Source organism: Elephantulus edwardii, unplaced genomic scaffold (genome assembly GCF_000299155.1).
Source record: "Elephantulus edwardii isolate Elephantulus edwardi_28Jun2011 unplaced genomic scaffold, EleEdw1.0 scaffold00125, whole genome shotgun sequence".
In the NCBI taxonomy this organism is placed as follows: Eukaryota; Metazoa; Chordata; class Mammalia; order Macroscelidea; family Macroscelididae; genus Elephantulus; species Elephantulus edwardii.
Genome location: NW_006399875.1, coordinates 3717772 through 3743215, shown reverse-complemented (window position 1 = coordinate 3743215; position 25444 = coordinate 3717772). Strand labels below are relative to the sequence as shown.

General features: G+C 47.5%; 1 protein-coding gene and 1 pseudogene across 1 annotated transcript; both read right to left on the bottom strand.

The window, feature by feature from the left end:
* The window catches only part of LOC102844922, a 145543-nt pseudogene extending 130256 nt beyond the window's left edge, over positions 1-15287 (bottom strand).
* A 5201-nt stretch (positions 15288-20488) lies between these two features.
* IRX2 (iroquois homeobox 2) lies at positions 20489-25438 on the bottom strand. Its single transcript, XM_006893161.1, has 5 exons — positions 25227-25438; positions 23636-24044; positions 22671-23378; positions 21845-21921; positions 20489-21114 (listed from the first exon to the last, which is right to left on the bottom strand). Exons 1-4 carry the CDS (start codon positions 25227-25229, stop codon positions 21872-21874), a joined length of 1170 nt encoding a protein of 389 aa, XP_006893223.1. The 5' UTR covers positions 25230-25438; the 3' UTR covers positions 20489-21114; positions 21845-21871.
* Positions 25439-25444: the final 6 nt, after the last annotated feature.

Sequence of the window (25444 nt, the reverse complement as noted above, 5' to 3'; positions counted from 1 at the left end):
AGTCCGACATGGCCGGGAGCTAAGCCAAGGCCATCCACCCCGAGGCTTGTTCCTGCTTCTGAATGTGGCCACCACCTTTGTTGTTGACGTGCCTTTGGGGAGCTCTGTCTTATGGTAAAAGATGGAAGTCGAGTTTTATTCAGAGAGAGAGAGAGAGAAAGAGAGATACAAATTTGTACTAGCACCAATAGTTGCAAAGTCCCTTATTCTCTGTTTTGCATTGCCCTTAAATGCGTCAGGGGTCACGAGTGGCCCTAGTGGGTAGAGAGTTGTGCTGGTAACCCACAGGGGATGCTTTTCTTTTGGCTCGAATCCACCAGAAGCTCCAAGGGGGGGAAAAATGAGCAATCACTTTTCTTGAGATTTACAGCCCCTGCACATCCTCTGAAGGGTCATATGTGAGTCAGTTCTGAGTCAAAAGAAATGAGAGAGAGAGAGAAAGATATATCAATCACTTCTATGTTCTCCATTCTTCCCGGTTTCCACACGCCCATCCTCACACCCAGGTACAAATGAGTATTGTATTTGGAAAGATTGGACATTTGAGACCTCATGAAGAGCATGGTGATAATTTGGGATTATACATATTTCTCCTCCCCCATAGACTGACTGGGACTCTCTTTTGGTGAACTTGTCCGAAAATAATTTAGAGAAAACAAGTAATTTGATGGTGGTAAGAGGGCCTCTGTCCCGTTTCCAGTGTGTGGAGGGAAATGTTTCACTGTATGTGAGGCTGCATCTGCTTTGTCCATTTGTTTGCTGTATGTTGACACAGGTCCTTGTGGGCGTTTGCTGAGAAAGTTCCCATTGATGACCATGGAAATCTGAAGACTATACCAGCCACATCTCAGCTGGCCAGGGCCCTTACACGATGTCTTTCTTTCACCCATAGGGTTCATTGGCCAAAGGTCAGTTAGCAGCAAAGATGCTGAAGTGGGGCCTTGGAGGGCAGAGGTCACATGAAAGAGAAATTAGCCAGAAGGAGAAACTGGATGAACATTTGACCATGACACTCGCAAAACACAGATTCTGAGCCTAGCCTGTGGCCTAACACAAGTCAACTCCTAACTGTGGGTTGATTTTGGTCAGTTACAAGTCTTTCAGGAGTCTTTGATGGCCCAATGGTTAAGCATTTGGCTATAAATGAAAATGTTTAGGGCCATTTGCCGAGAGAGAGAGAGAGAAGGAATGGGAAGGAAGGAAGGAAGGAAGGAAGGAAGGAAGGAAGGAAGGAAGAAAAAAGAGAGAGAGAGAGAGGGAAAGAAAGAAAGAAAGACGTCTTCTCTCATCAACACTACAGCACTGGAAGCCCTCCAGGGCACTTCACCTCTGTCTTGGAGACTTGGATTACCGTAGTAACCATCTGAAGCTTATCAGAGTTCCTGAGAATAGCACAGGATAGGGAAAGTTTCAGATCTGTGCTCATAGGGTCGCTATGATTTGTAGCTAACTCAATGGTATCTAGCAACAACAACAATAACAACCAGTGAATCTATTGCAACTCACAGCTCCCTTGCCTTGACTTTCTGAGGATATATATCTCTACAGGAGGACACTGTCCATCATGATTCCTCAGAGCAGCTAACATATTTGAACTGTTGACTCTTTTAAAAAAATCAGTGGATCTATTTTTTTAGGTGACTAAAACTGTACCCTTGGAATGACTGAGCCTACTGTAATGAAGTGACCCAACATGGCTGAAGGAAAATTCTCCAATCAACTGCCGACTTTCCATCAATCCTGACTCTTCTCAGATGTTTACCCCAAACCATTGAGTCTCTTAAATTTCCCATGGACCTGAAGGACAGAGCAGAACTTCCCCAGAGCATTTCGACAGCTGAAGTCTGCATGGAGGCCGTCTACCATCTCTTTGTCTCAAGGAACAGCTGATGAGTTCAAACTGGCAACCTTTGGGCTAGAAGCAGAGCACTTTAGTCACTGTGGCACCATGGCTCCAGCCTCTGGACTTAGCCATTCATCCAAGGTATCACTCCATTCCATAGTAATTAAGTCAATGAATCCCTGCTCTTCTTTCCAGAGCCCTATCATACCCATCCAAACCAAAAAGAAACAAAGCATTGACAATGAGTCACTTCTGGGCCACGATGATCCCATATGTCACAAATTAGAACCTCCAACAAACAGCTTCATCCTGGAGAGAGTGAAACCAAGCTGTTCCTTGGACACAAGGATTCTGAAGCTTTATACTTTGGCTATGTTGCAAGGAGGGAACAGTCCTTGGAGAGGGATGTCATGCTTGGCAGAGCACAGAGAGGAAGACCCTCAATGTAATGGATTGACTCAGTCACTGGAGTAATGGGAGTAGGTGTGTCAGAGATGAATGAGATTGGCTCAGAATAGAGCAGGGTTGTGCAATAGGTTGGCTATGGGGCATAAGTGATTTGAAGGTACATAACAGCAACAAATACTCCTTAAAGGGAGTTCTGGTGGCCCAGTGGTTAAGATGCTGTGCTGCAAACCCAAAGGCATGCAGTTCAAACCCATTGGCAGCTTCACTGGAGAAGGATGGAAAATATCCTTCTGTGTGATTTACTGTCTCTGGAAACCCGCTGCAGAGTCATCTAAGGATCGGTCTGACTAGATAGCAAACAACAACTACTATGCCTTAAAGAGCTCTGGTGGTCTGATTACAAGAAGTTGCACTTCCAACCCAAGGACAGCACAGGGCAAATCTACCAGCTATTCCATGGGAGAAAGATGGGCAGTCTCCTCCCCTGAAATTTAAAGCCCCTGAAAAACTCACTGGAGGGTCATCTATGATTGGTTCTTACACCAAGGAACTCACCAACAATCTTACAGTGGAGATTATCAGATCTTTCTTCTTTCAATCTATTCAAGTGGATTTGAATAACCAACTTCTAAGTTAATATTCAAGAGCATAGTGTTTGGACCACCCAGGAACTTTACTAGAACCATAATAGAACTATAACACTACTCATCTACCTGCGCGCGCGCACACACTCTCTCACACACACACACACACACACACACACACACACACACACATTGTTTTCTCAGAGACCAAAGCAGAATGCATTCATTTCCCAGGTTCTCAGAGAATTCTTTAAGTTCCAAAGCAAATGATGTCAGTAGCCACTAATTAAACACATAAAGTACTAGGCAGAGAGGGAATTTTTCAAAAGCACTTTCCTATGTCACTTCTCTTGTCCAAGCTATTCATTAAAATGATTCAAATTATTATTAAAGTTACGGTTAGTGAAAATGGTTTTTGGTGCATTTCTTTTTCATCATACCCAATCAAAATATTTATGTGTGGACTGGCTTTGGAATTGCTGCCACCTTTCAAGAAAAGCTCATTTCTGCTTGTACAAACTCTTAATCATACACACGGACACACACACACACACACACACACACACACACACACTGTTCTGCTTCTGTGACATTTTAAATCTTTAATATACACATAGTGTATTTATAAGTGGAGTCATGAACTTAATTAATGCCATTGCTAAAAAGCCCTTCCTTACTCCTTGGAAGTTAAAAGCCCATAAATTCAGTGAAATGATAATTAAGCATGTTATACCAATTCCAGCTCGCCTTGCATTTGCGCCTAACAGTGATCTAAGGATTCTTCCTATGAATGTTGCCTTTGCTCGTTTGCTCTGCACAGTCCATGAGAAAGGGGCAGGGAACCTCACAACCAATTAATTAACTTTGTAAAGGTGTCAGCAAGTGGCAGGACTAGGATTCGAACCATCACAGTGATTTCGCATCTCTTAGTGTTTCCCAAAACAGATCTCCTCGATTTTCACCTCTTAAATACTTTTTTACCACCTTATGGAGTTTCAAGATGTCACTGTCCTTTAACAAGGCCACAGTTAAAGTTCTTTATTTAAATTCTGATCATCTGCCCCTGACATTGACAGCAAAAAACCCAAACTAATACATTGAGATGGTTTCTTGTGAAGAGGGTTCAAGTGAGTGTAAGAGGTTGCCTTCTCTTGTCTTCCAAAAAAAAGGAGGGAGGGAGGGTGCAAGCTGAAAGCACTACTTTGAGTTTCTGTGGTTATGAATACTCTGAGTTTTCCCTGTTACACAGATGACCCATCTCCAGCTTGAATACTAAGGAAGACAGCTCCTTTGAGTGTCACCCAGGGACTCTGTAGCCAGGTGGCTGTCTCCATGGAGTCCTGCAGCCAGCTGTCTTTAGACATAGTCTCCTGTGCTCGGCAGTCTACATGGTCTCATGTCTCTGACTGCAGTCAATTTCTACACAGATCTCTGACACAAAGAGGAATTTTCAAAAGATAAGCCTGTATGTAGGTAGCTGACTCCAGGGCAAGCATGGATTGATAAGAGAGTTAAGATAAAGGAGATTGGCGTGAACCAACTCAGCCTCATGAGGACAAATACTGCATAAAAATATTATTGTAAAAATAGAAGAATAAGTAGGAATTTTAGTATAAAAGCCCAAAAGAGAAAGGGGAAACTAGAAGACGACAGTAAAAGGGGAAACTTGGAAATCACCAGGAAAGCAGAATTTAGGCAGATGGTGGATGGCAGGCGGGGTGCCGGGGATGAAGGAATAGGAACATTTGGATGGGGACTTGAAAAGATGGGGTAATAATAGGGACTGTTGTGTTTGGTTCTTGTGTGTTTGTGTGTTTGTTTGTTTTAATTAAATCTTTAACAGGAGACATTTGTTGAAGGACAAACCTGTCCGCACAAATTGGATCTGATCTTCCCTCTGAACTTTGAGGATGCAAAGTTAAAGATGAGGCGCTTCCAACAAGGATGCTTTATTTGTTAGTGCCATTGTGTCAACTGTAATTCATCGTGACCTGGTGATCAATGAACTTGAACCCTGCCCTATCCTGTGCCATCTTCACCATCTCTAATTGAGCCTAGATAATAGACATTGGTGGTGTTAGCTTCATTGAGCCAAAATTGACCCATAGGTGACCCTCCACCATGTTATCATAGGGAGTAAATCTCACCGGAGATTATCCATTCTTCTCCTGCTGAGCAGCTGGTGAATTTGAACCTTGTGTCTTCAGATTGACAACACAGCTCCTTATCACCAGGGCAACCAGCAAGTCCATATAACACTAGTTAATTACATAAAGTAACAATGTATATGAATGAATGTATGAAATACATTGTAAATGGAAGAGTGTATAAACACAGAAACACAATGTATACAAATTATTACATGCAAACAAAGACAAAGGGGGCTGGCAAGACTGGAGTGCCATCCAGTGAAAGCTCAGTCTTGGTGGTGGCTCTGCAGACAGGCAGATCCTTGGGTAACTGCAGAGTCAGGCTAGAGAGGGGTGCATGCTCGGCTTGAGGAAATTTGCTCCAGAGGGTTGGTGTGGAATAGCCTATGAAGGTGGGGGCTGTGAAGCAGCAGACCCCCCAGTGAATGCTGCACTGGGGCAGATGGGAGAGTCTGGTGAAAGAGAGGAGAAGAAAGAGCAGAGAAAGGAGAGAAACTGCATGGGTGTAAGAAGATGGATGAGTTTGGAGAGCAAGCCAAAGGAAAACACACACACACACACACAATGACAAAGAACACGCAAGACGTGATGGAAGGCCCAGCCAGGAAGGGTTTTGGTGGATGATGAGGTTCTTATCTTGCCCACTTCTTATCTTGCCGTAAGTGATTCTGATGGTAGCAGGCATCACAAAACACCCTTGATGCCTCTCATGAAAGTTCGCTCCATTTACAAGTCCTGTCTCTGTTTCTTCAAACTCTTCTCCCCAGCTGCCACGTATGTACCCAGAAGAGTCATCACGTCACAGATGTTTTTTTAAAGGGGATCTTATCAACACGAGCTTTGCCAACTCCCAAGATGACCAGTTAACTTTGATTTAAATAAACATTTTTAAACAATATTTTTATAGTAAATATGTTTCAATTATGGCATAAGGCATACAACACAAATTGTTATTATTTATATAAAGCTTAAATTTAACTGAATGTTCTATATTTCAGCTGGCAACTGAGATGACTGGCTGGCTGGCTAGATGATGAGATAGATAGGTAGATAGATAGATAGATAGATAGATAGATAGATAGATAGATAGATAGATAGATAGATAGATAGGAGAGAGAGAGAGAGAAGGAAGATAGAGAAGAATGGATAGTAAGGCCTTATAAACCTAAGTCTGTCTGCTATGTTTTATAAGATTTTCAGTGGCTGGTTTTGGGGGAGGATTGCCATGACTTTCTTCTGAGGTGCCTCTTAGAAAACTCAAACCTTCAGCCTTCTGTTTAGCCTTCTGACCGTCCATCAGGTTTCCAAAACCATTTATCACAAGAGAGGAGACTGTTGCCTTCCTCCTGTAGAGTCCCTGTTGGTTGAATCACCAGAGGGATGCTGCCTTTGAGCTAATAGCAGGACTCCCTGAAAACTGTGCGCCTCCCCATTCAGCAGAGCCCTAAACAGATGGCCTATAGCTGAGTTTAAAACTCAGGATCTTCTAATGTGTACTCCTTCCCTCTCTGGGAAGCTCTGGCGGCCTGGTGGTAAGAAGCTGTGCTGTAATCCCAAAGGTGCAGACCAGCTGCTCTGGGAGAGAAAGATGGGCTGTCTCCTCCCATGTGATTTACTCCTCTGCAAACCCGGAGGGTCAGCTATGAGTCAGTTCCGACTGGATAGAAAACGGCAATGACCTCACTGTCTTCTGCTGGGGTTGCTTGGGAGAACTTGTCTGGGTCAGATATTACAGATTTTAAGTTTCAAGAAAATCTGTTTTAGTCTTTAAATATTTATTTGAAATGTTGGTGGTGTTTATAAGGCATCTTTTTTAAATTTTGCCTTTAAATTTAATAGACAACTTTGAACATACAGAAGAAGTCTATTCTTTGGAAAACACACCACAAAAAATCAATTTTGTTTTGTTTTTTTACATTTACTGTTCAGTTTTGAGTGGAAATGCATTTAAATATTGCACACTTTGAATACAGTGACTTTATTTTTGCACCATGAGTGTCTATTAAACACAGATAATGTGAAAACCTTGATTAGTGTCAGAAAATTCTGCTTAAAAGAGGGAAAAAAAAGCAAACCAAGGAATAAGAATGTTGTTGTTGTTGTTGTTATGTGCCGTCAAGTTGTTTGCAACTCATAGGAAAACTATGTACAACAGCTCTGAGCCCTGCTCTATCCTGAGCCAACCTTATTGTCTCTGACACACCTACCCCAACACCCGAGTCACTGAGTCAATCCATCTCATCAACAGTCTTTCTCTCTTGCATGATGTCACTCTCCAAGGACTGGTCCCTCCTTGTAACATACCCAAAATATGTCAGATGGAGCTTCACAATCCTTGCTTCCAAAGAGCAGTCTGCTCTCACCCTCTTTAGGACAAATCTGTTCTCCTGGCGGTCCGTGATATATTCAATACTCTTCTACAGTCATACAGCTTAAAGGCATCAATTCATCCTCTATCATCTCTAGTCATTATCCAGCTTTCTGATGCATAGGAATAAGTATAAACATGGGCTCTATGCAGAAAAATGTGGGGTCAAGATTGGTGGAAGATCTATCAACAATCTGTGTTATGCAGATGACACAACCCTCCTTGCTGAAACTGAGGAGGACCTGAAGTGCTTGCTGCAGAGGGTCAAGGACTGCAGCCTTCAATATGGATTGAGGTTCAATGTCAAGAAGACAAAGATTCTCACCACTGGACCAATTAGCAGCATCAGGATGGATGGTGAAGAGATTGAGATTGTTCACAGCTTTAGTTTCCTTGACTTCACAGTCAACAACCTTGGCACCAGTAGCCAGGAAATTAAAAGACATATTGCAATGGGAAAGTCTGCTGTTAGGGAACTCTCCAAAGTACAGAAGAGCAATGGTATCTCTCTGGAGACTAAGGTGAGTCTGATACAGGCCATGGTCTTTACAATCACTTGTTATGCATCAGTTAGACAATGAGCTGTGGTGATTGAGAAGAGTATTGAGGGTACCATGGACTGCTAGGAAAACAAACAGATTCATCCTAGAAAGGGTGAAACCAGGCTGCTCCTTGGAGGAAAGGATTCTGAGGCGTCATCTGACATATTTTGGACATGTTGTAAGGAGGGACTGGTCCTTGGAGAGGGACATCATGCTTGGTAGGGTGGAGGGACAGCACAGGAGGGGAAGACCCTCTATGAGGTAGATTGATTCAGTGACTGGGGTAATTGGGATGGGTGTGTCAGAGGCAGTGTGATTGGCACAGGACAGAGCAGGGTTTAGGGCTGTTGTACATAGGGTCGCTATGAGTCTCAAGCAACACGACGGCACTTAACAACAACAACATTTTATGACCAACTCTGGTTAAAAGATAGCACCTAAATAGGCATAATAAGCTTTAGATATAATCCTTTTTGATATTTTAACCACTTTCAGACCAAATGCACTGCACTGAGTCTCTTGTAACTCATAATAACACTTTGAGGCACAGTGCAACTATCTCATAGATTTTCTGAGTCTAGAAATCTTTACAGACTCCCTCTTCATTCTCCCATAGAGTAGCTGGTGGGTTCAAACTATCAGCCTTTTGATTATCAGCTGAATTTTAGCCAGTGTGCCCACCACAAGTCTCCCTGGAAGGACTTTGATGATATGCAATATCACGCTTTCCATACATTATACAACTTCCTTAGTCCAACCTGTATTTCTTTATTGTTATTATTATTATTAATTTTAATGAAGGTTTACAGAGACTTTGAATTTCCATTCATTCATTGTTGCACTTTTCTCCCTGCCCAACCTCCTCCCCAGTTCATGCTACTCTTTGAAAAGTAAAATTCTTTCACTGTTATACAATCCCTCCCCCCAGGTCCACTCCACTATGCAGCCTTCATTCTTTATTTGTCCCTATGCATATAGTTGCTTGGGTGGTGGTTATGGCTTCTTTGGTAACCTGTATTTCTAAGATAGGAGGACAGGGTACATTTTATAGAGGCATTTACAGGCTAAATATCAAGGCCTTCTTGGCTTGGCTGCCCTGGGTCCAACATATGTCTGGGGGGTATGAAGAGGTGGGCTCCCATTCATCAGGCCAGAAAAGCTGTGTATCAGTGGACACAGCAACCCAGCTCACATTAGCCCAAGTTGACCCCATACATCATTCTGCTCATTTATAAGAGGCTATCGTGCAGCTCTGACCATTGAGTAACCAAGTGAGCACACGCTGAAGATGAGGCTGTAGGTGGTGATAGGCATCTTTGAGGTAGTTCAGAAGCCTGGGGGCCCCGTGTGCAACGGGATGGGCTATGGCAGGTCCTGCCCCACCCTCACAATGTCTGCAGCGCATGAGCTCATGGCTGAAGCCAACAGCTCTATCCATCTCTGAGGCCTTTCCTCGTTAGCCCAAGCCAACGGAGTGTTGGGGTTTTCAAGCAGTATTTCTCCAGGTAAATTAGGAGAAAAACAAACAGGTGTGTCCTGGAGAAGGCGAAACCAGGCTGCTCTTTAGAGGCAAGGATTCTGAGTTTCCATCTGACATACATTGGACATGTTGAAAAGAGGGACCAGTCCATGGAGAGGGACATCATGCTTGGGAGGGTGGAGGGACAGCACAGGAGGGGAAGACCCTCTGTGAGGTGGATTGATTCTGTGCCTGGGGTAATGGGGGTAGGTATGTCAGAGACAGTGCAACTGGCACAGGGCAGAGCAGAGTTTAGGGCTGTTGTACATAGGGTTGCTGTGAGCCGCAGGTGACTCGACGGCACATAGCAACATATTAGGAGAAGCTTCCAAGACAAAGAAACCAGCACAGTGGCAGGCTGGCTGAGAAAGGACAGAGCTTAGGATTCAGAGAAGCATCCTAGTGAGAGAAAGCAGAAAGCAGAGGCTGCCCTGGACCACAAGGAGAGGCAAAAGCAGCAGTTAGGGCTACACAACTTGGTATCCTGCAGGGCAGGACCAGCTGGGCGAGGTGGCGGTCACACAGAAGCCCTACCCCACCTCCCAGGCCCAGTACCACATGTGCTCCCTCCTATCTCCTGCAGTCTACCCCAGGCTCCACTGCAGGACAACGGTCCAGGAACAGGGCTGTGACCTGACTGCAGTCAGTCAGCCCATAGGGGCTCACACTCTAGTATCAGGTGGGACATGTTTCCACCAACTAAGCAGCCTTCAAGTAACCAGCGCTTGTCCCAAACACCCTGCCCACCCTCCAGGTGCCATAAAGTCCCAAAGCAGAACACTCTTGCTCTTTTAAACCCATAACCACAAAATAGTAGTGCACATTATGCCAGAGTGTTCCTTGGAGGCCAAAGATTTGAAGTTCCACTCACATACTTTGGACACGTTGAGAGAGGCTATTCTTTGGCGAAGGACATTATGCTTGGGAAGGTGGAGGGTCAGTGAAGGAGTGAAAGTACCCAAACAAGATGCGTGGACACAGTGACTGCAGCAGCGGGCTCAAGGATATCAGAGTTGAACGTGGATGGCACAAGATAGACACGGCTGAGGTCTGTCATTCGTGGGGTTGCTAGGAGTCGTACTCGACTCAACGGCACCTAACAACAGCAATAACATAGATCCCTCTTCTCACATGACAGGTTTCCTACTAGTGGCTTTTCCTGGTATCCTAGGAGCTCCTTGGCTCAGAGGGACTCCCGACTCAGCTCCTTGGACTGGTGTTGAGGACAGAGTTCAATAAGCACAGATATACACCCTTAAAATCAGCAGAACTAGAAAGTTGTCTGAATCACCAGTCATTTGAGGCCTGTGCTTGGCAGGGTGCACTTCACCTCTCAAAGCACAGCCAGGGCCACTGCTGGGCCTCTTCCAGAAAGCAGTGTAACTATACAGAAATGTAAAACAAGCATTTGTCTGGGCTTAGCCACAGCCCTCTGGCCTCCCACGCCCACCCCAAGCTAGGGGGGTGCAGGCAGGTCCTCATGGAGGCAAGTCAGTCCTCCCACGGGCCGGCTGGGCTGTTTGGTAAGTCATGCTTTTATCACCATCCATTACCGTGTGCTGGGTATCATATAATCATTACAAAACAAATTGTTTTTTCACTGCTTGAGAGCCTGAGAGAGTAAGCAGGGCCCAGCCACAGCCTCTATTTAAACAATCAGAGAATGCCATCACCTAGTACTGGCTAAACCTGCTCTGTGCCCGCAGGGGGCCAGACAGACACTGGCCTCACCCACCCCCCCACCTCTGTGCTGGCCTTCTCTCCTCTCAGACCTTGGAGAGTGCAGCCCCAGACTCTCTGCCATCTGACACCAGGGCCCCAAGGCCCAGGAAACTCAGCAAAGGACACCCTCCAACATCATCCACTAGAAGCCCACCACCTCTCAGTATCAGACCCTCACCTGCCCACATCCGTGTTCTGCACCCAGAAGACCCCCCCCCCCGCATGCCTGAAAGTTAAAAGAGACTTTATGAACAGCAGCTGTGAACCTTACCCAATCCTGTGGTATTCTCATAATCTCTGCCCATTGTTCCTGTCACTGTGTCAATCTATCTTGTTCAGAGTCTTCCTTCTCTTTCATTGACCCACCACCTTTCCCAGCATGACGGCTTTTTTCCAAGGACTGGGCCCTTCTGACAGCAGCCTCGAAGTACCCGAGGTGATGTTTCCTTATCCTGACCTCTCAAGAAAGAGCACTCTGGTTGCACTTTCTTCCAGTCAGATCTGTTTGTTCGTTTGGCCGCCCAAAATATGCACACAGTACTTATGCCTCTGGAAACTCCATGCACTTTGATAAATGACAATAGTTACAGAAAGACTTCGGGCCTTTTGTTCATAGGGTCACTATGTGTCGTGCTCGACTCGATGGCAATCAACAACAACAACTCTTAGTTCTGGTAGTCTACTGAAGCGCTTGCTGCAGAAGGTCAAGGACTGCAGTCTTCAATATGGATTGAAGCTGAAAAGAAAACAAAGATTCTCACCACTGGGCCAACAGACAGCATCAGTACGGATGGTGAAGAGATTGAGATAGTTAACAGTTTTAGTTTGCTTGGCTCCACAGTCAACACTTTTGGTACAGCAGCCAGGAAATCAAGAGATGAATTGCATTGGGAAAGTCAGCTATCAGGGACCTCTCCAAAGTACTGATGAGCAACTACATCCGGCTGGACACTAAGGTGCACCTGATTCTGGCTATAGTCTTCACAATTGTGTGCTATGCATCGGAGAGCTGGACAGTGACTAGGAACGATAGAAAGAGAATTGATGTCTTTGAACTGTGGTGCTGGAGAAGAGTGTTGAATATACCATGGGCTGCTAAGAGAACAAACAGCTTTGTCCTGGAGAGGGTGAAGCCAGGCTTCTACTTGGAGGCAAGGATTCTGAAGCTTCATCTGAAATACTTTGGGCATGGTGCAAGAAGGGACCAGCCCTTGGAGAGGGACATCATATTTAGGAGAGTGAAGGGACAGTGCAATAGAGGAAGACCCTTGATGAGATGGATCGATTCAGTGATTGGGGTAGCAGGAATAGGTGTGTGTTGGAGAGAGTAAGGTTGGCACATGATAGAGCAGGATTTAGGGCTCTTGTACACAGGGTCGCTATGAGTTGCAAGCAACTCGACGGCACATAACAACAACTGGTACATATACAGCTGTAGTGTTAATATTCCAGCATGTAGTTTGATTTCATCAGCTGCTCTGAGGGGGAAAGATGGGCAGTCTCCTCTCATGAGATTTACTGCCTCTGAAAACTCACTGTGGGTTGATTCTGATGGGAAGGTACACAATAGCATCACAATTTAAAAGCATCAGTTCTTCTTGGTCTTCCTTTTTTCCATTATGCAACTCCTCCTTGTAGATGAAGTAGCTAAAATTACTATCCTTTGTGTAAGGTGCACCTTAGTCTTTGAACTGATATCCTTGCTCTTTACCACTTTAAAGAGATTGCAGAGCAAATTTTCCCAGTGCAATGTCTTTTCCTTTCTTGGCTATTGCTACCATGGGTGTTGAATGTGGATCCAAGTATAGTGAAATTTTTAACTTCAACTGGGTCTCCATCCATCATGATGATGCCTACCGGCATCATGGTGCAGACTTTTGTTTCCTTGATGTTGAGATGAAATCTGGTTTGAAGGCTGGACCTTGTCTTTGCCTTCGCTGTCTCTTCAGTAAGTGCGTCAAATTCAGGAGAGGGTAAAGGGCTCTTCTGGTGTAAGCCACCAGGGAGCTCTGGTGGCCTAGTGGCAGGAAGCTATGCTGCAATCCCGAAGGCCAGAGGTTGGAATTCACCAGCTGCTCCTCAGGAGAAGGCAACAACAGGTCTAAACCAGCCTGAACTTCCAACTCTGAGCACCTAAGCTGCCAGTAGTGACCTCTCAGCCCTGGAAAGGGAAGGAGTAGCGTGGTGGATGCCACCTGGAGACATCCCCACCCTGCTCCCAGGCTGACCAGATGTCCCAAGCAGCATGTGTCCTCTTGTGTTCCTGGGACCCCTCTTCTAGGCCATGTCACCACCTCCAAGCAGCCCTCCTGCTGGGTGCTTAAAAAGGATGTGCAGGCATCCTGGTGATGGCTTAGTGGCAAGAAGCTGCACTGCAATCTCAATCTCAAAGGCATGTGGGTTCTCCTGGGAGAAGGATGGACAATCTCCTCCCAGGAGAGTAACTGCCTCTGAAAACCTGTCATAGGGTCAGCTATGTGTCGATTCTGACTCGACAGTACACAACAACAATTACTTTTTAGTATTTCTTTTTAATTATTATTGGTTTTGTGAAGGTTTACAAAGAGATAGGTTTCATGCATGCGTTCATTCATGAAACTGACTTTGTAGGGTAAATAAATGCCCTCAGATTCAGAGAAGTCCCAGCAGTCCTGGGTCCTCCTGTCACCCACCGGGTGTTTGTGCCTCCAGGCCTGAGCCCCTTAGGTGAGAGGCTGTGCTGCGGTGTAGGGTGACTGAAGATGGGGAGAAACGTTCTTGGCGACTCCATGGGAATATCCACTTTTGCTGTGAGCAGTAGAGAAATGTGATGTGCCGGCAGGAGGAGGAGAAAGAAAAGCGGAGGAAAAGAAAAAAGAAATGAGTGGGAAGGGACAGGGAGGGAAGAGGAGGGGGCTTCAGCCGGCTGGGGTGGTGGGAGGTCAGGATTGCCTTGCCCAGTGGAGCAGGTGGCCCCATTGCTTGGCCCTCCAGCCAGGGTCTGCATCCCAGTGCGCACCCTCTCCCTCCAGCTCACCTCTGCCTGAGACGGCCGCTCCCCAGGCATTTGGGGGAGGGAGCTGGGGAACAGGGACGCTCCCGGCTGACTGCAGGTCCTACTGGACACAGGAAGCAGACAGAGTAGCCAGCTAAGAGGGAAGTCACTCAGAGGGGAATCTGAGCCGGTGGGGGTGGGCTGAGAAGCAGCTGAGAAGAGGGCGCCCTGCCTGGAGTGGGGAAGGGAGAAGTGAGGTCTCCTCTGAGTCCCCGCAGGGCCGGGCCACGCGGCAGCATGTCCCAGGCGCTAGGCTGAGGCCTTCTCAGGGCTGATTGTAGCTGCAGAGCTGGGAGCCTGGGGGAGGCCTCGGGCAATCACGGGCAATCAGGGACGGGGCGGGGGGACCAAGGAAGGAGGAAGGGCAGCCAGCAGATAGCTGGACATAGGGGACGCCCACAGGGGCCAGGGCGCTGGCACAGTCCTGCTCTCTCCTCACCGCTGGGACCTCCACCAGCGCGCCCCGGTGTTGCCACGAGTCCAGTCTCCTTAGCCCTTTGCCGCTCTGCTCCCGAGTCTTCCCCACTTAAGGCCTCAGTGGGCCCCAGTCCATGCACACAGGCCAGTGGCATGGCCCCGAAGTCGGGCGCGGTGGGGGTGCTGGATGGTCATCCAAATGATCCTGCCTTGAAAGCGAGGGACAAAATCGTCGTTCTGCGGAAAAGAGTGTTCTTTTGCAGACAAAACTGACCCTTGGGGTGTAAGGCAACCCAGGGCTCCCCTGTGGAGAGAGGGAGTGAAGACCTGGATCCAGGTGGGAAACGGTCCCCAACCTGAGTAAAGAACTCCGGTCCGCGGGGACCCACAACCTATTGGTATCTCACTTTGGGGTTCAGCACTGGGCCCAATTCTGCGCACCACACCACAAGGCGGGGCCTCTCCCCGAGAGAATTCTGAGGGCACCCACAGGGCATCCCCGTCCCAGTCCCAGGGGTGTGTGTATTTTCTCCCCACTTAATCTGCTAACTCTCTTCTTGATCTTTCAGCAATGAAGAATTCCAAACTTCTTAGCGTCCACTCCAGAGCCCCAGTTGTCCCTGGGGTGCAGGGTACAGGAACAGTGCGCGTTCTGAACCTCCATGACCAACGCAGAACGCCCGCCCCGCCCTGAGCCCATGCCGGCTGGGCTGTGCTGGGGGCGACCCCGTGGCTGGTGTTTAAAAGATCTAGAAGGCATTAGCCTGGCCTGAAAACAAGGGTCCTCCCCCCAGTCCACCTTGTCCCAGTTAGAAGATGTCAGGGGTTAAAATGTTCGCTGCTCTTCATCTCTGAGGGGAAGAAGCTCGCGCCTGGCACCTTTATGGGCCTCAGACCTTGGCCGCTTTGTGCCGCTGGGCCCTCTCACTTTGATCAACCTTATTAATTCCAGCTGCGGTCTATTTGTTTGTCATTTTCTCCTTTTCCTCTGCAATCATTATTTATGGTTAAAAAAAAAAAGTGCCTATTGGTAGAAAGAGAAAGGAGGAAGGGGCGGATATTTCTAAGAATCCAGGAGGTGAGGTGAGAATTGTCCTTATTAAAAGGTCGCCAGAACGCAGAGGCAGAGAGAAAGGATTGGGTCTGATCCACTACTCCTGGAACCCATTACTCCACATCATTAACTAATTACTAGACCACAGAAATGGGGGGGGGGGAATAGCCCTTAAAATAACTGAAGGTAATTATAACCCTGTTGTTGACACTAACGATTAATAATTGATCAGGAGTTACACACAATAAATTGTCAATTTATCTCCCCACAAAAACTGAGCACCTGGAGTTTTTCTTTCTTCCCTCTGGGTATTTCCTGTGAAGATCAACCCGGGTCCCATTGAAGAGGCTGCCCTAAACCCACACTAGTGTATTTTTGTTGTTGGTTGTTGTTTTTTTTTTTTGTTGTTGTTGTTGTTTTTTTAGAATAACAATGTGTGTTCAGTCCTATACAGAATAAAGGGACAGAGACAAGAATGCTTCCTTATTGTGGTGTCAAGCACACAAACAAAAAATCCTTCTCTTTGCTTTACTTGGGATTGCAAAAGAAAAGAGGAAAGTGATTTCATAATGCATTGTTGTATTCTTTTTTGGGGGGGTGTGTTTTTTTGGTGTGCATGTGGGTTTTTTGTTTTGTTTTGTTTTATGGTAGTGCCAGAACAGTTCTCCTAAATAATGTATTCAATTTTGATCCTTCTTAGAAAGAGGGAAACAGGGCCCTCTCACCCTGTGCTCTGGTTGGAGCAGTGGATAAGGTAAAGGAGTCACACCTGCAGCCAGGTGGAGCTGGGGACGCTGCCCTCTCTGGGGAAACAGATCACAGACAAGTAGTCAAGGGTGAGAATCCGAGCACAAGGACTCCCATATTCCTAGATTAAGGTCTGAAGAGTATTCTACGCTGCCCACCAGTGTCCGAGGGTCAGGACCTTCTGGGTAAAGACAACCCGCACAGACTTCTCCTTTAAGCCGAGCTGTCGTGGTGAGCACACGCCTTCATTATGGCCAATAGAAAAGAATTCTCAGCAACTGGCAAATTATATTGTCATAGATTACTTCTCCTTATAATAAGCCTTTAAAATATCTGCAGGGATTTGTCACTTACACAAGGTTTGAAAATTCATCAAAGGGACATGTCCCCTCTGCGATTTGTCAAAATTCAAATGATGTTAATCAGAATATCCACAATTCGACGGCTGTGGTGTCTACCACTCATGATTGCCTCTTGGGTTAACAATTTTTTAAAAAAACAAAACAAAAACAAATCAACACTTAAAATGTTATTTTTATGAAAAATAATTTTAAAGCATATGTTTTATAGATTTAGCCTGTGTCTTTAATTGGGGTTCAAAAAAAAAAAAACACACGGATGTTTTCCTTGGGATATTCAATGTACTGGGTAATTAAAGACAGTTGAGTGGTAGAGCATCATTACATGCTGTTACTTGGGGGAAGATTTCTAATCAATCAGCATACTATTGAAATTTGAAAAAGGTTGCTTCTGACTTGCAGAATAAACTCGTTTTGGTGTGATTTTTTTTTCCTTGTCGAGTCTCCACCAGAGTAAAATAAAGTACATTGATTCTGCCATGCCAGAAGCAAAACAAAACCAAAAATTAAAGTTGCCACTTTATTTTGGCTTCCTTTACACAATATCTAGATGTGCTTTTTTCAATGACCCTACAGGGACAACTCTTCTCTCCTGTGCCTTGGGCAGACGCCCCAAGCTTGGCTCTGCAGCCCCTTCTGGGCTCTGGGAAGGCGAAGGCCCCTCCGTCCTGGCCCTGGCCCGGCCTGCCTCCCGCCAGACAAAGGTGGATGAAGTTCTTTTCAAGTTTCAAAAGCAGTTGCAGAGCAGCTTTGCAGAAACAATAACTCTTTTATTGAGAACAAATGTTGATATTTGACGGGCTCGGGAGGCAGCGAGCGGCTGGTCAGTCGCGGGGCCAGTGCCCCCCAGGCTCATGGCAGCGCCTTTCCCCTGGGGCCCACCTGAGATTAAAGCTCAGATTCCGATAAATCAGCTCCAATGAAACTCTCCAAGGAAACTGCTAAGGGCTCAGGGGACTGTCATGGCCCAGGACCTAGTGAGAGGCGCTGGAGGCCTGTACCTCAGACCTGGCTGAGGAAATGGGGCCTGATGCCCACCCTGAGGTCTCACTCCCCGCTCCAGGGCCTCTCTCCTCTCTCCTTGTACCCCAGCCACTGTTAAGGGGAAGTCTGTGAGCTACTTAATTTTATTAACTAGAGTTTAAAGCAGAAACAAAAATCCCCTCTGAACAGCTAAGTTCCCTCCCCAAAGAAAGACGATCTCTTTCCTTCTTTTCCCCCTCATCTACCCTAATGATCTGCATGGGGGCAGAGAACTCCCTCAACAGACACAACTGCCTTCCCAGGACCAGTGGGTTTGATATCCTCGACTTCTGTTTAAAAATCAAGTTTTCCAGAAGGAAATGCAAGTCAAGAGGCAGGGTGGGTTAGTTATGGAAATCTGCGATAATCTGTTCGCAGGGAAACATCAAAGAAGATGTGTTAGCCTAGGCTAATCTCCTGAACTCTTCTCCAATTGAAAACTGCACATTGTCCCAGTGATCCAGGGGCTGGGACTGGGAGGGTGGGGGGATGTGCAAGACACAGAGACAAGGGATGGTCTGTCCAGGTAAAACAGTCTCTCCAACCCCAAAGAGGAGATAGCTTTTACCGCTGCTTTCATTTCTCAACAGATGCTCAGAGGCACTTATTTTTGCCAGAGGTGTATTATACCACATTGCAAAGTTCCTGAGAGAGAGAGGGAGAAATTGTCAGAGAGAGACTGTCAGAGAGAGAGGGAGAAAGGGAGAGGGAGAGAGGGAGAGATGGAGAGAAGGAGGGAAGGAGGAAGGGAGAGGGAGAGAGAGAGAGAGAGAATCCCAAGCGTGTGCCTTCATTATGATGCTACAGTGCTAATTTGTTAAATACTGTTAACTTTCATGCTTTTCACCAAGTCTCCAAAAATACACAGCTTAGTGTTACGCAGGACCAAGATTCAACTGTGACCGCGTCCCTTTTTATTCCCTGCAGATTTGTGAAATTAGCTAATAGGAGCAAAAGTCATGTAATTAAGATCTTCAAGCTGCAGTCAAAAGTGTTTTTGGGGAGTGAGGGTCTGAGTATCTTTACCAAGATTCTATGAAGGTTTTAGATCTAAGACACGAACAAGCTTGGAACTGTTTTGTTCCCTTCCTTGGGTCGGTCCTCGCAATGCTATTTTCTTGGTTTCCTGTGGAGTTTTCCCCCCCACCAAGACCACGCTGTTAAAGAGAAAAAGCTTTCCCTTTGAAACATCTTGCCTCTCCGACAGATAGCTCAATTCCCAACATTTCCCTATTTCTGCTACTCAGGGAAGCAGAGTGAGGAGAAAAGTCCATCTATGCCCCAAAGGTCCTTTGCCACCAGGATCCCCAAATGCTAATGTATCCCAAAGAAGCCAAAAGCATAAGAAAACTATGACCTTGGTTTCCTTACACAATGAGTTCTCTCCACAGTGAAACCTGCATCTCCCCCCATCTCACCCTCCCTGCCCCCCTGCATGGCCCTCTGTCCAGTTAAAGCCCTGCAGGCTTTCCCCCAAATACCGAAGATTACTTTCAGACACCCTTTCTAACAAGACCCCAGCAAGAGGCGACTAATTTTCTACAGCACAAAAAGCCACCGGAGAGAGATCCGTTTGTCAATATCAACTGGTCCAGCAATTTCCCATCCTCAGACACGTCGGTCTATCGGAGCTGGCGGACGCTTAGACAAGATTTTATAAATTGTTCAATATCAGCCCATAATGAACCCCAACTGACCATTCCGAAGCAGCTAAAAGCATCTAGGATCTCCCCCGCTGGGACCCAATAATGTTCTCATGCTGCAACATTATTAATCACGGAATAAAATAGATGAGCCTCTTGAAAAATAAGTGTATGATTGATTAAAGGGCAATCTAAGAAGCTATTATTCTTGTTTTATAACCGTAAGTTATATTCACTCAATTTATCTTTGCAGAGGAAATAAATGAGCGTACGTTTCTTTTCTGAAATTATATTATATGGGTATCCATATAATGTTGCTGAAAATTAAAGTGACAGGACAGCCGCTTTTATGATTCTAATCAAAGGGAATATGTTACTTGACTACAAATTTTCGGCTTGTCCTATAATTAGAAACTGAGTAATACAATAGAGATACAATGGTCTAAGGTTGTTTCCACTTTTCTTTTCCCCCAGGGTAAGGGAACAGAAAGGGCCACTGAAGAGAGAAAACAAGTCTCTCTTCCCAAGATTTCCATTTGACTTTGATGGGAGTTCTAGGAAAAGGTGAATTTAGACATTATTTAATACATTTTTGTCATCTATGCCAATGCATGTTTTAAAAACGAGGCAAACAGTGAAGTCTATTCGTAATTTATCTTGGAGGACATAAATGCCCCTATCAGTGGTATCATAATTATTCCAGTTTAGTCTACTGAGATGGCTTAATAAACCAGCATGGACTATAAATATAAAACTGATCCTAAGCTAACACTCAGGGGTGCCAGAGCGCCACATTTAGCCAAGGTTTTTGTTTACACTAGCAAGTAATTTGCATATTCAGGAGACCAAAAACAATATTTTATTATAGATATATTTGTATTTAAATGATCTAGAATGTTCTGTCTCTTCCTTTCGCCCATTACTCTTCCATCTGGCTCTTTTATGAGCGGGAGAGATCATTTCACATATTTTTATAAAATGGCCTGAGGTCAGATCGCCCCTCTCAGAAGACTAAAATGAGGGCTCCCTCTCCAGGACACACTCTCAGGAAAAAAGGAACCCAGGCGCCAAACTGTTGTAGACTAGTCTGTTTTTATTTACAATTTAAGATATAAATTAGTAAAGAATCCTTGTTAAACAACCAACAAAGATTGTATAACCAGCAATGTTCAAATAAAAACCAGGCAGAATTTATTTACAAAAAGTTTAGATTCCATTGCAATACAACTTGCATAAATTACTAGAAGCTTTATATCATTATAAAAATAAATATCAAATTTGTTTCCACTTCTTAAGTACTCAAGTTCTTCAATCACATTTTTTTATTATTTCTACTGTGTACATCTTTTACAAATAAATTTTACAGTCAATCCTATCACATCTATAGAATATATACCGTGGCAATGAAGTGATCAATTCAAGATATCCTGAGGAAAAAAACAGATTGTTTGCAAAAGTCACACGTACATTGGAGAAAAGCTATACTAGGCCAACAAATTCACATATGCCCAACAACAGTCTGTTCTAATCATTAGAGTCTGTGGCGTGGTAGTGTCTTGTAGAGTCTTCTCAATTACAGTGGCACGAGATGCGATCCGGAGTTAAGAGATCTGGTCTTTATATTGTATATTAATTAGCTTGGGAAGCTGGTTTGCTGACTTTTTTTTTTTTTAATTTTTTCAAAGCAATTGTGACACCTACCTGTGGACCAAGGAAAACACCAAATCATCCCAAATCCTTCAGTTCCATGCCAACATCATCACATAACAAAAACCAAATGAGTAAAACACCAAGTGGTGGGTCTAAAAGGATTTCATCTCCTCCCCACCCCCTAGAGCTGAGATTAGCAACTGTGCCTGGTTGCAATGCTTTTCTGGAGACCGTGCTTCGGGCCAGGCGAACCTCAGTGTCCAGTTTTGCCCATCTGGACTGATCAGAGACTAGTGCTTCTTCATGTTACCTCAGCTGGATTCTGCAGCCATCATTAATAAATGTCTCCGCAGATACTCAAAATTTCAGTAGCATGACCACATAAAAAACAGAATTCTATCATGGACCTGCTCTATAGCGAAAATGGTTCTAAATCAAATCTAAATGTCCAGGTTTTAATAGTCTTCTGTGTGCATATGTTTTAAAGAGACAATTCATAGTACAGTAATATATTTCAGTTAGAAAGTGATTCTTAAAAATATATCTGTGTATTATAATATCTGTATATGTGTATATAAAAATAAATAAAATTTTTAAAAATCTTGAGGGAACAAGAGAGATTCTAGAAGACAGAATGGGTGATTTCTTCCTTAAAGGAAAACAAGAGCAGAGAAGATTGCAAAAGCTCTGTTCTCCAGCTCCTAGGCACAGGGCAGATCATACACATTAAGCAAGTCTACAGCACAACTGGCCCGAAAGTCGCTGTCTAGTGCCTACTTACTTGTGTTGATGTGTACACACTGGCCTTCTATAGGTAGGGCTGGATGCCCCCAGCCACTGAGCAGCCTTCACTGGCATCTGTGGGGTCAGGGAGGCAGCAGTTAGAACTCAGGGCCAGCTGACTACAAACTCCCACATCCAGGAGGCCTGTTCCCCAGAAGCACAGCCTGGCCAGGGGTCCCACTTAGTTCCCCGTTTCTCCTTTCTTCTTCCCCTCAAGTCCCCTTCCAAGCTATTCCCAGCTCAACTCTTCAAGGCCCACAAAAGCACTGTGGTGTGGAAAGGGCAGTGAGAAGGAGATGGCCCGCTCGCTCATTGACAGGTTGAACAAGTCCAGCCTCTGAGAACATTGGTTTCCTCACAGCCAAAGGTAGAAAGGCAACCTGGCTGTGATTTCACTTAACCAATAAAACCTGCCACCCTTACTCTGCATTGGCAGGGCCACAGGCTGTAATTTGCCTTTAGTAGCAATTTACAGTTGGCTTAAAAAAAAAAGAAAGAGAGAAAACAGCTAACAAACAAACGTGAGACCAGTGCTGGTGATAATAAGATTAGTAATAACAATAGTGGTAATGAGATGTGAAATACATCTGGGGATGGCTTAGGTCCTGAAAGAGGCCAGAATCAGTCTCTCCTCTCCCTCTTGGTTTAGCTGCCCACCTCTCCACGTTCTAGGTCAAATGCTTGTGAAGTTTTTTGTTGTTGTTTTCTTTCTTTCCCTTTTCTCCCTGAAATGACTAAAGTTCCTTCTGCATGTGACCACCTCTCCCCCTCCTGCTGGGGTTGCTTCCTTCCCCCCAGGTCCCCCGCGGAGCTCAGAGACCTACCTTTCTTGGGCTCATAGCCGCCCCCCGGGGGCCTGTAGTGGGCCTCGAGCTGGTGCGCGCCTGCTTTGCCCAGGTCGCTGCTGGCTTTGGGGGCTGCGTGCAGCGCCTCGCCGGGGCCTGCGCCTGCAGAGTTGTACCGCAGCAGCCCCTGACCCTGCAGCGCTGCGTTCAAATTCCCGTAGTTTGTGTAGTTGCCGTAGAAGGGCGACGTGTAGTAGAGGTGGCGACCGAGCAGCGGGGAGGCCGAGTAGGGCGAGCCGCCCGGAGGCGCCCCAGATGAGGCTGGCGCGGCCGCGGCCGGGAGCCCCGGAGGCCCGCAGCTCGGGCCCAGGCTCGGCTGCTTGAGGTCCGACGTGGCGATCTCGGCCAGCGACCACAGCTTGGGCTTGCTGGCGGGAGGCGGCGCGCCCGGCGACGTCCGGCTGCCCAGGGGCGCCTTGCTGGCACCGCGGGGCGCGGCCTCCGGCGGAGGGCTCAGCAGAGGCGCTTCCACACCGGTCAGGGGCGAAGAGGTCACCGGCTTCGGGGGCGCCAGGTCCCGCTCGCTCTCCTCTTCGTCCTCCTCTTCGTCTTCCAGGTCGTCGTATTTGTCCTTGCACTCGGAGCCCGATTCGCACAGGGGGTCCCCGGCGCGGCAGGGCAGCTTCTCTCCGTCCGACTCAGCTGAACAGGAGTGATCCGTGAGCGAGTCGACGTGCAAGCTGATCCCTGCAGGGACGCGGGCGAAGTCGGTCAGTTACCGTGCTGGCACAGAGTGGCGACGGGGTGGGGTAGGGGGAACCTCGGGTCTCCAAGATCCCTAATTTTGTCCCAGCCCAGCCACCTGTCAGGGGGAGCCAGCCATCCCCAAGAACCTGTCCTGGGGCCCGCAGGGCCTGAGCCCGTTCTGACCTCAACTGTGCACCCGCCTGGGAAGAAACGAAAGCGCTCCAGCCCCGGGCCGCGCGCGAGGCGGCTCCACTCACCTTCGTCCTCCGCGGAGGTCTCCGTGCCCTCCTGCACCTTGTCCGGGCTCTCCTCCTTGCTTCTCGCCGCAGCATCGCCCTCATCTTCATCCTCGTCCTCGCTTTTGTTCCTCGGGGCCCACGTCATCTTGTTCTCCTTCTTGAGGCGCCGGCGCGCGTTGGCGAACCAGGTGGAGACCTGCGTGAGGGTCATCTTGGTGATGATGGCCAGCATGATCTTCTCGCCCTTGGTGGGGTAGGGGTTCTTGCGGTGCTCGTTGAGCCAGGCCTTGAGCGTGGCCGTGGCGTCCCGGGTGGCGTTCTTGCGGTAGGCTGGGTCATTGAGCTGGTAAGGGTAGGCCGCGCTTCCATAAGGGTGGTAGCTGATGGCCCCCGTCATCCCGGTCGTGTGCGCATCATAGGGCGCGCCCTGGAATCGACAAGAACTTGGTGAGTGGGGCGCACGGTGACCTTCCAGGCGTCAGTCAGCGGGGATCCGCTGCCAGCCCAGCGCCTTCCCCACAGCCTCCTCCGCCCAAGGCAGAGGAGCGAGAAAAACACAGAGGGTCATCTGGGGGCTGAAGTCAATCCTAAAAGTGCTCTTCTACCTGGTTTTATTTTCTTGAACATTCGGACTATTTCACTTTAATTAGAGGACACTTCATTTTTCCATCTGACCTCAGTCATAGGGACATAAGCGCTCAAGACGGCAGGCCCAAAGGTACTTTTTGGACATTTAAATTTTGAGTTCTACCTCCGGATCCCCTAGCCCGCCCTTAAATGGTTAAAAAGATCACCCTGAACCCCCACAGCCCATTCACTAGGCTAACGCTCCACAAATCCAATTTGCAACTCAGAAGCCAAGCACCTTTTCGAATTCTTCAAGTAAGCGGTAATTAGCATTTTAATTCAGTCTTTAACGTTTAAATTGGACGCTTTTGCAGATCTCCCCAAGTCCCAGCTCCTCTTCCGCAGATTCCCTGGAATTCCTTCGAGGGCGAGCAGCAGGGGCGCACCCCCCCCCCCGCCTCCACCCTGGATGGCCTTGGTTACCCTAAATGCGTTTAGCCACCGCCCAGCCCAGCGGAGGACCCACGAAGCGCGTGGGCCAATGCAAGGTCGGGGGGACACCAGCTGCTTTGGTGGCCGATGAGCGATGGGGCACTTGGGGCCGCACAATTCTCGAAATCAAGGCCGCCGCAGAGACGGTAGCCCAGGCCCGGGCGCGCCTGGCGGGGACCCGGACTCTGCTACTCCCGGCTCTGCCTCTGAGTGGCCGGACCCCTCTCGGAACGCGGGTGCCGCCCAGCCTCAAGTCCGGAAAGTAAATGCAAGACCCCCGTGATCTCCCCCAGACCCGAGCAGCGCCGCAAGCAGACGCGGGCGCGCCCCCAGGTCGCCCTGGACTCAGGCAGCTTGCCGCGGGCGAACAACGAGGACAACTCCCAACAGACCCCAAGCCCGGCCAAAGCGCACTTTCCAGGCTCTTGAAAAATGTCTCAGAGCCCAGGAGCCACGGCGCAGGGTACACGTGCCAGCGCGCGCTCCGGAGCACCCCGCTCGGCGCACCGATCGCCCTCCCGCCGCTGCCCCGCGCCCCGCGCCCGGTTACCATGTAGGACGGGAAGCCGGCGGCGGCGGCGGCCGCGTCCACCGAGTACTGCAGCGGGCTGCCGAAGCCCGTGGCCGCCTGCGCCGTGAAGGCCGCCGAGCCGGGGTAGGGGCTGAAGGCCGAGCCCGACGCCGAGCGCGCCAGCTCCTCGCTGCGCGGCGCCGCCAGGGCCGACGCGCCGTACGCCGGGCACGAGTAGAGCGCCAGCGAGCCGGGCG

Coding starts and splice junctions, on each gene's coding strand:
- IRX2 (XM_006893161.1), bottom strand. Junction 23,379..23,635: donor GACCTCCGCGGAGGACGAAG/GTGAGTGGAGCC, acceptor GCGTCCCTGCAG/GGATCAGCTTGCACGTCGAC. Junction 21,922..22,670: donor CGGCTATGAGCCCAAGAAAG/GTAGGTCTCTGA, acceptor CTGACCCCACAG/ATGCCAGTGAAGGCTGCTCA.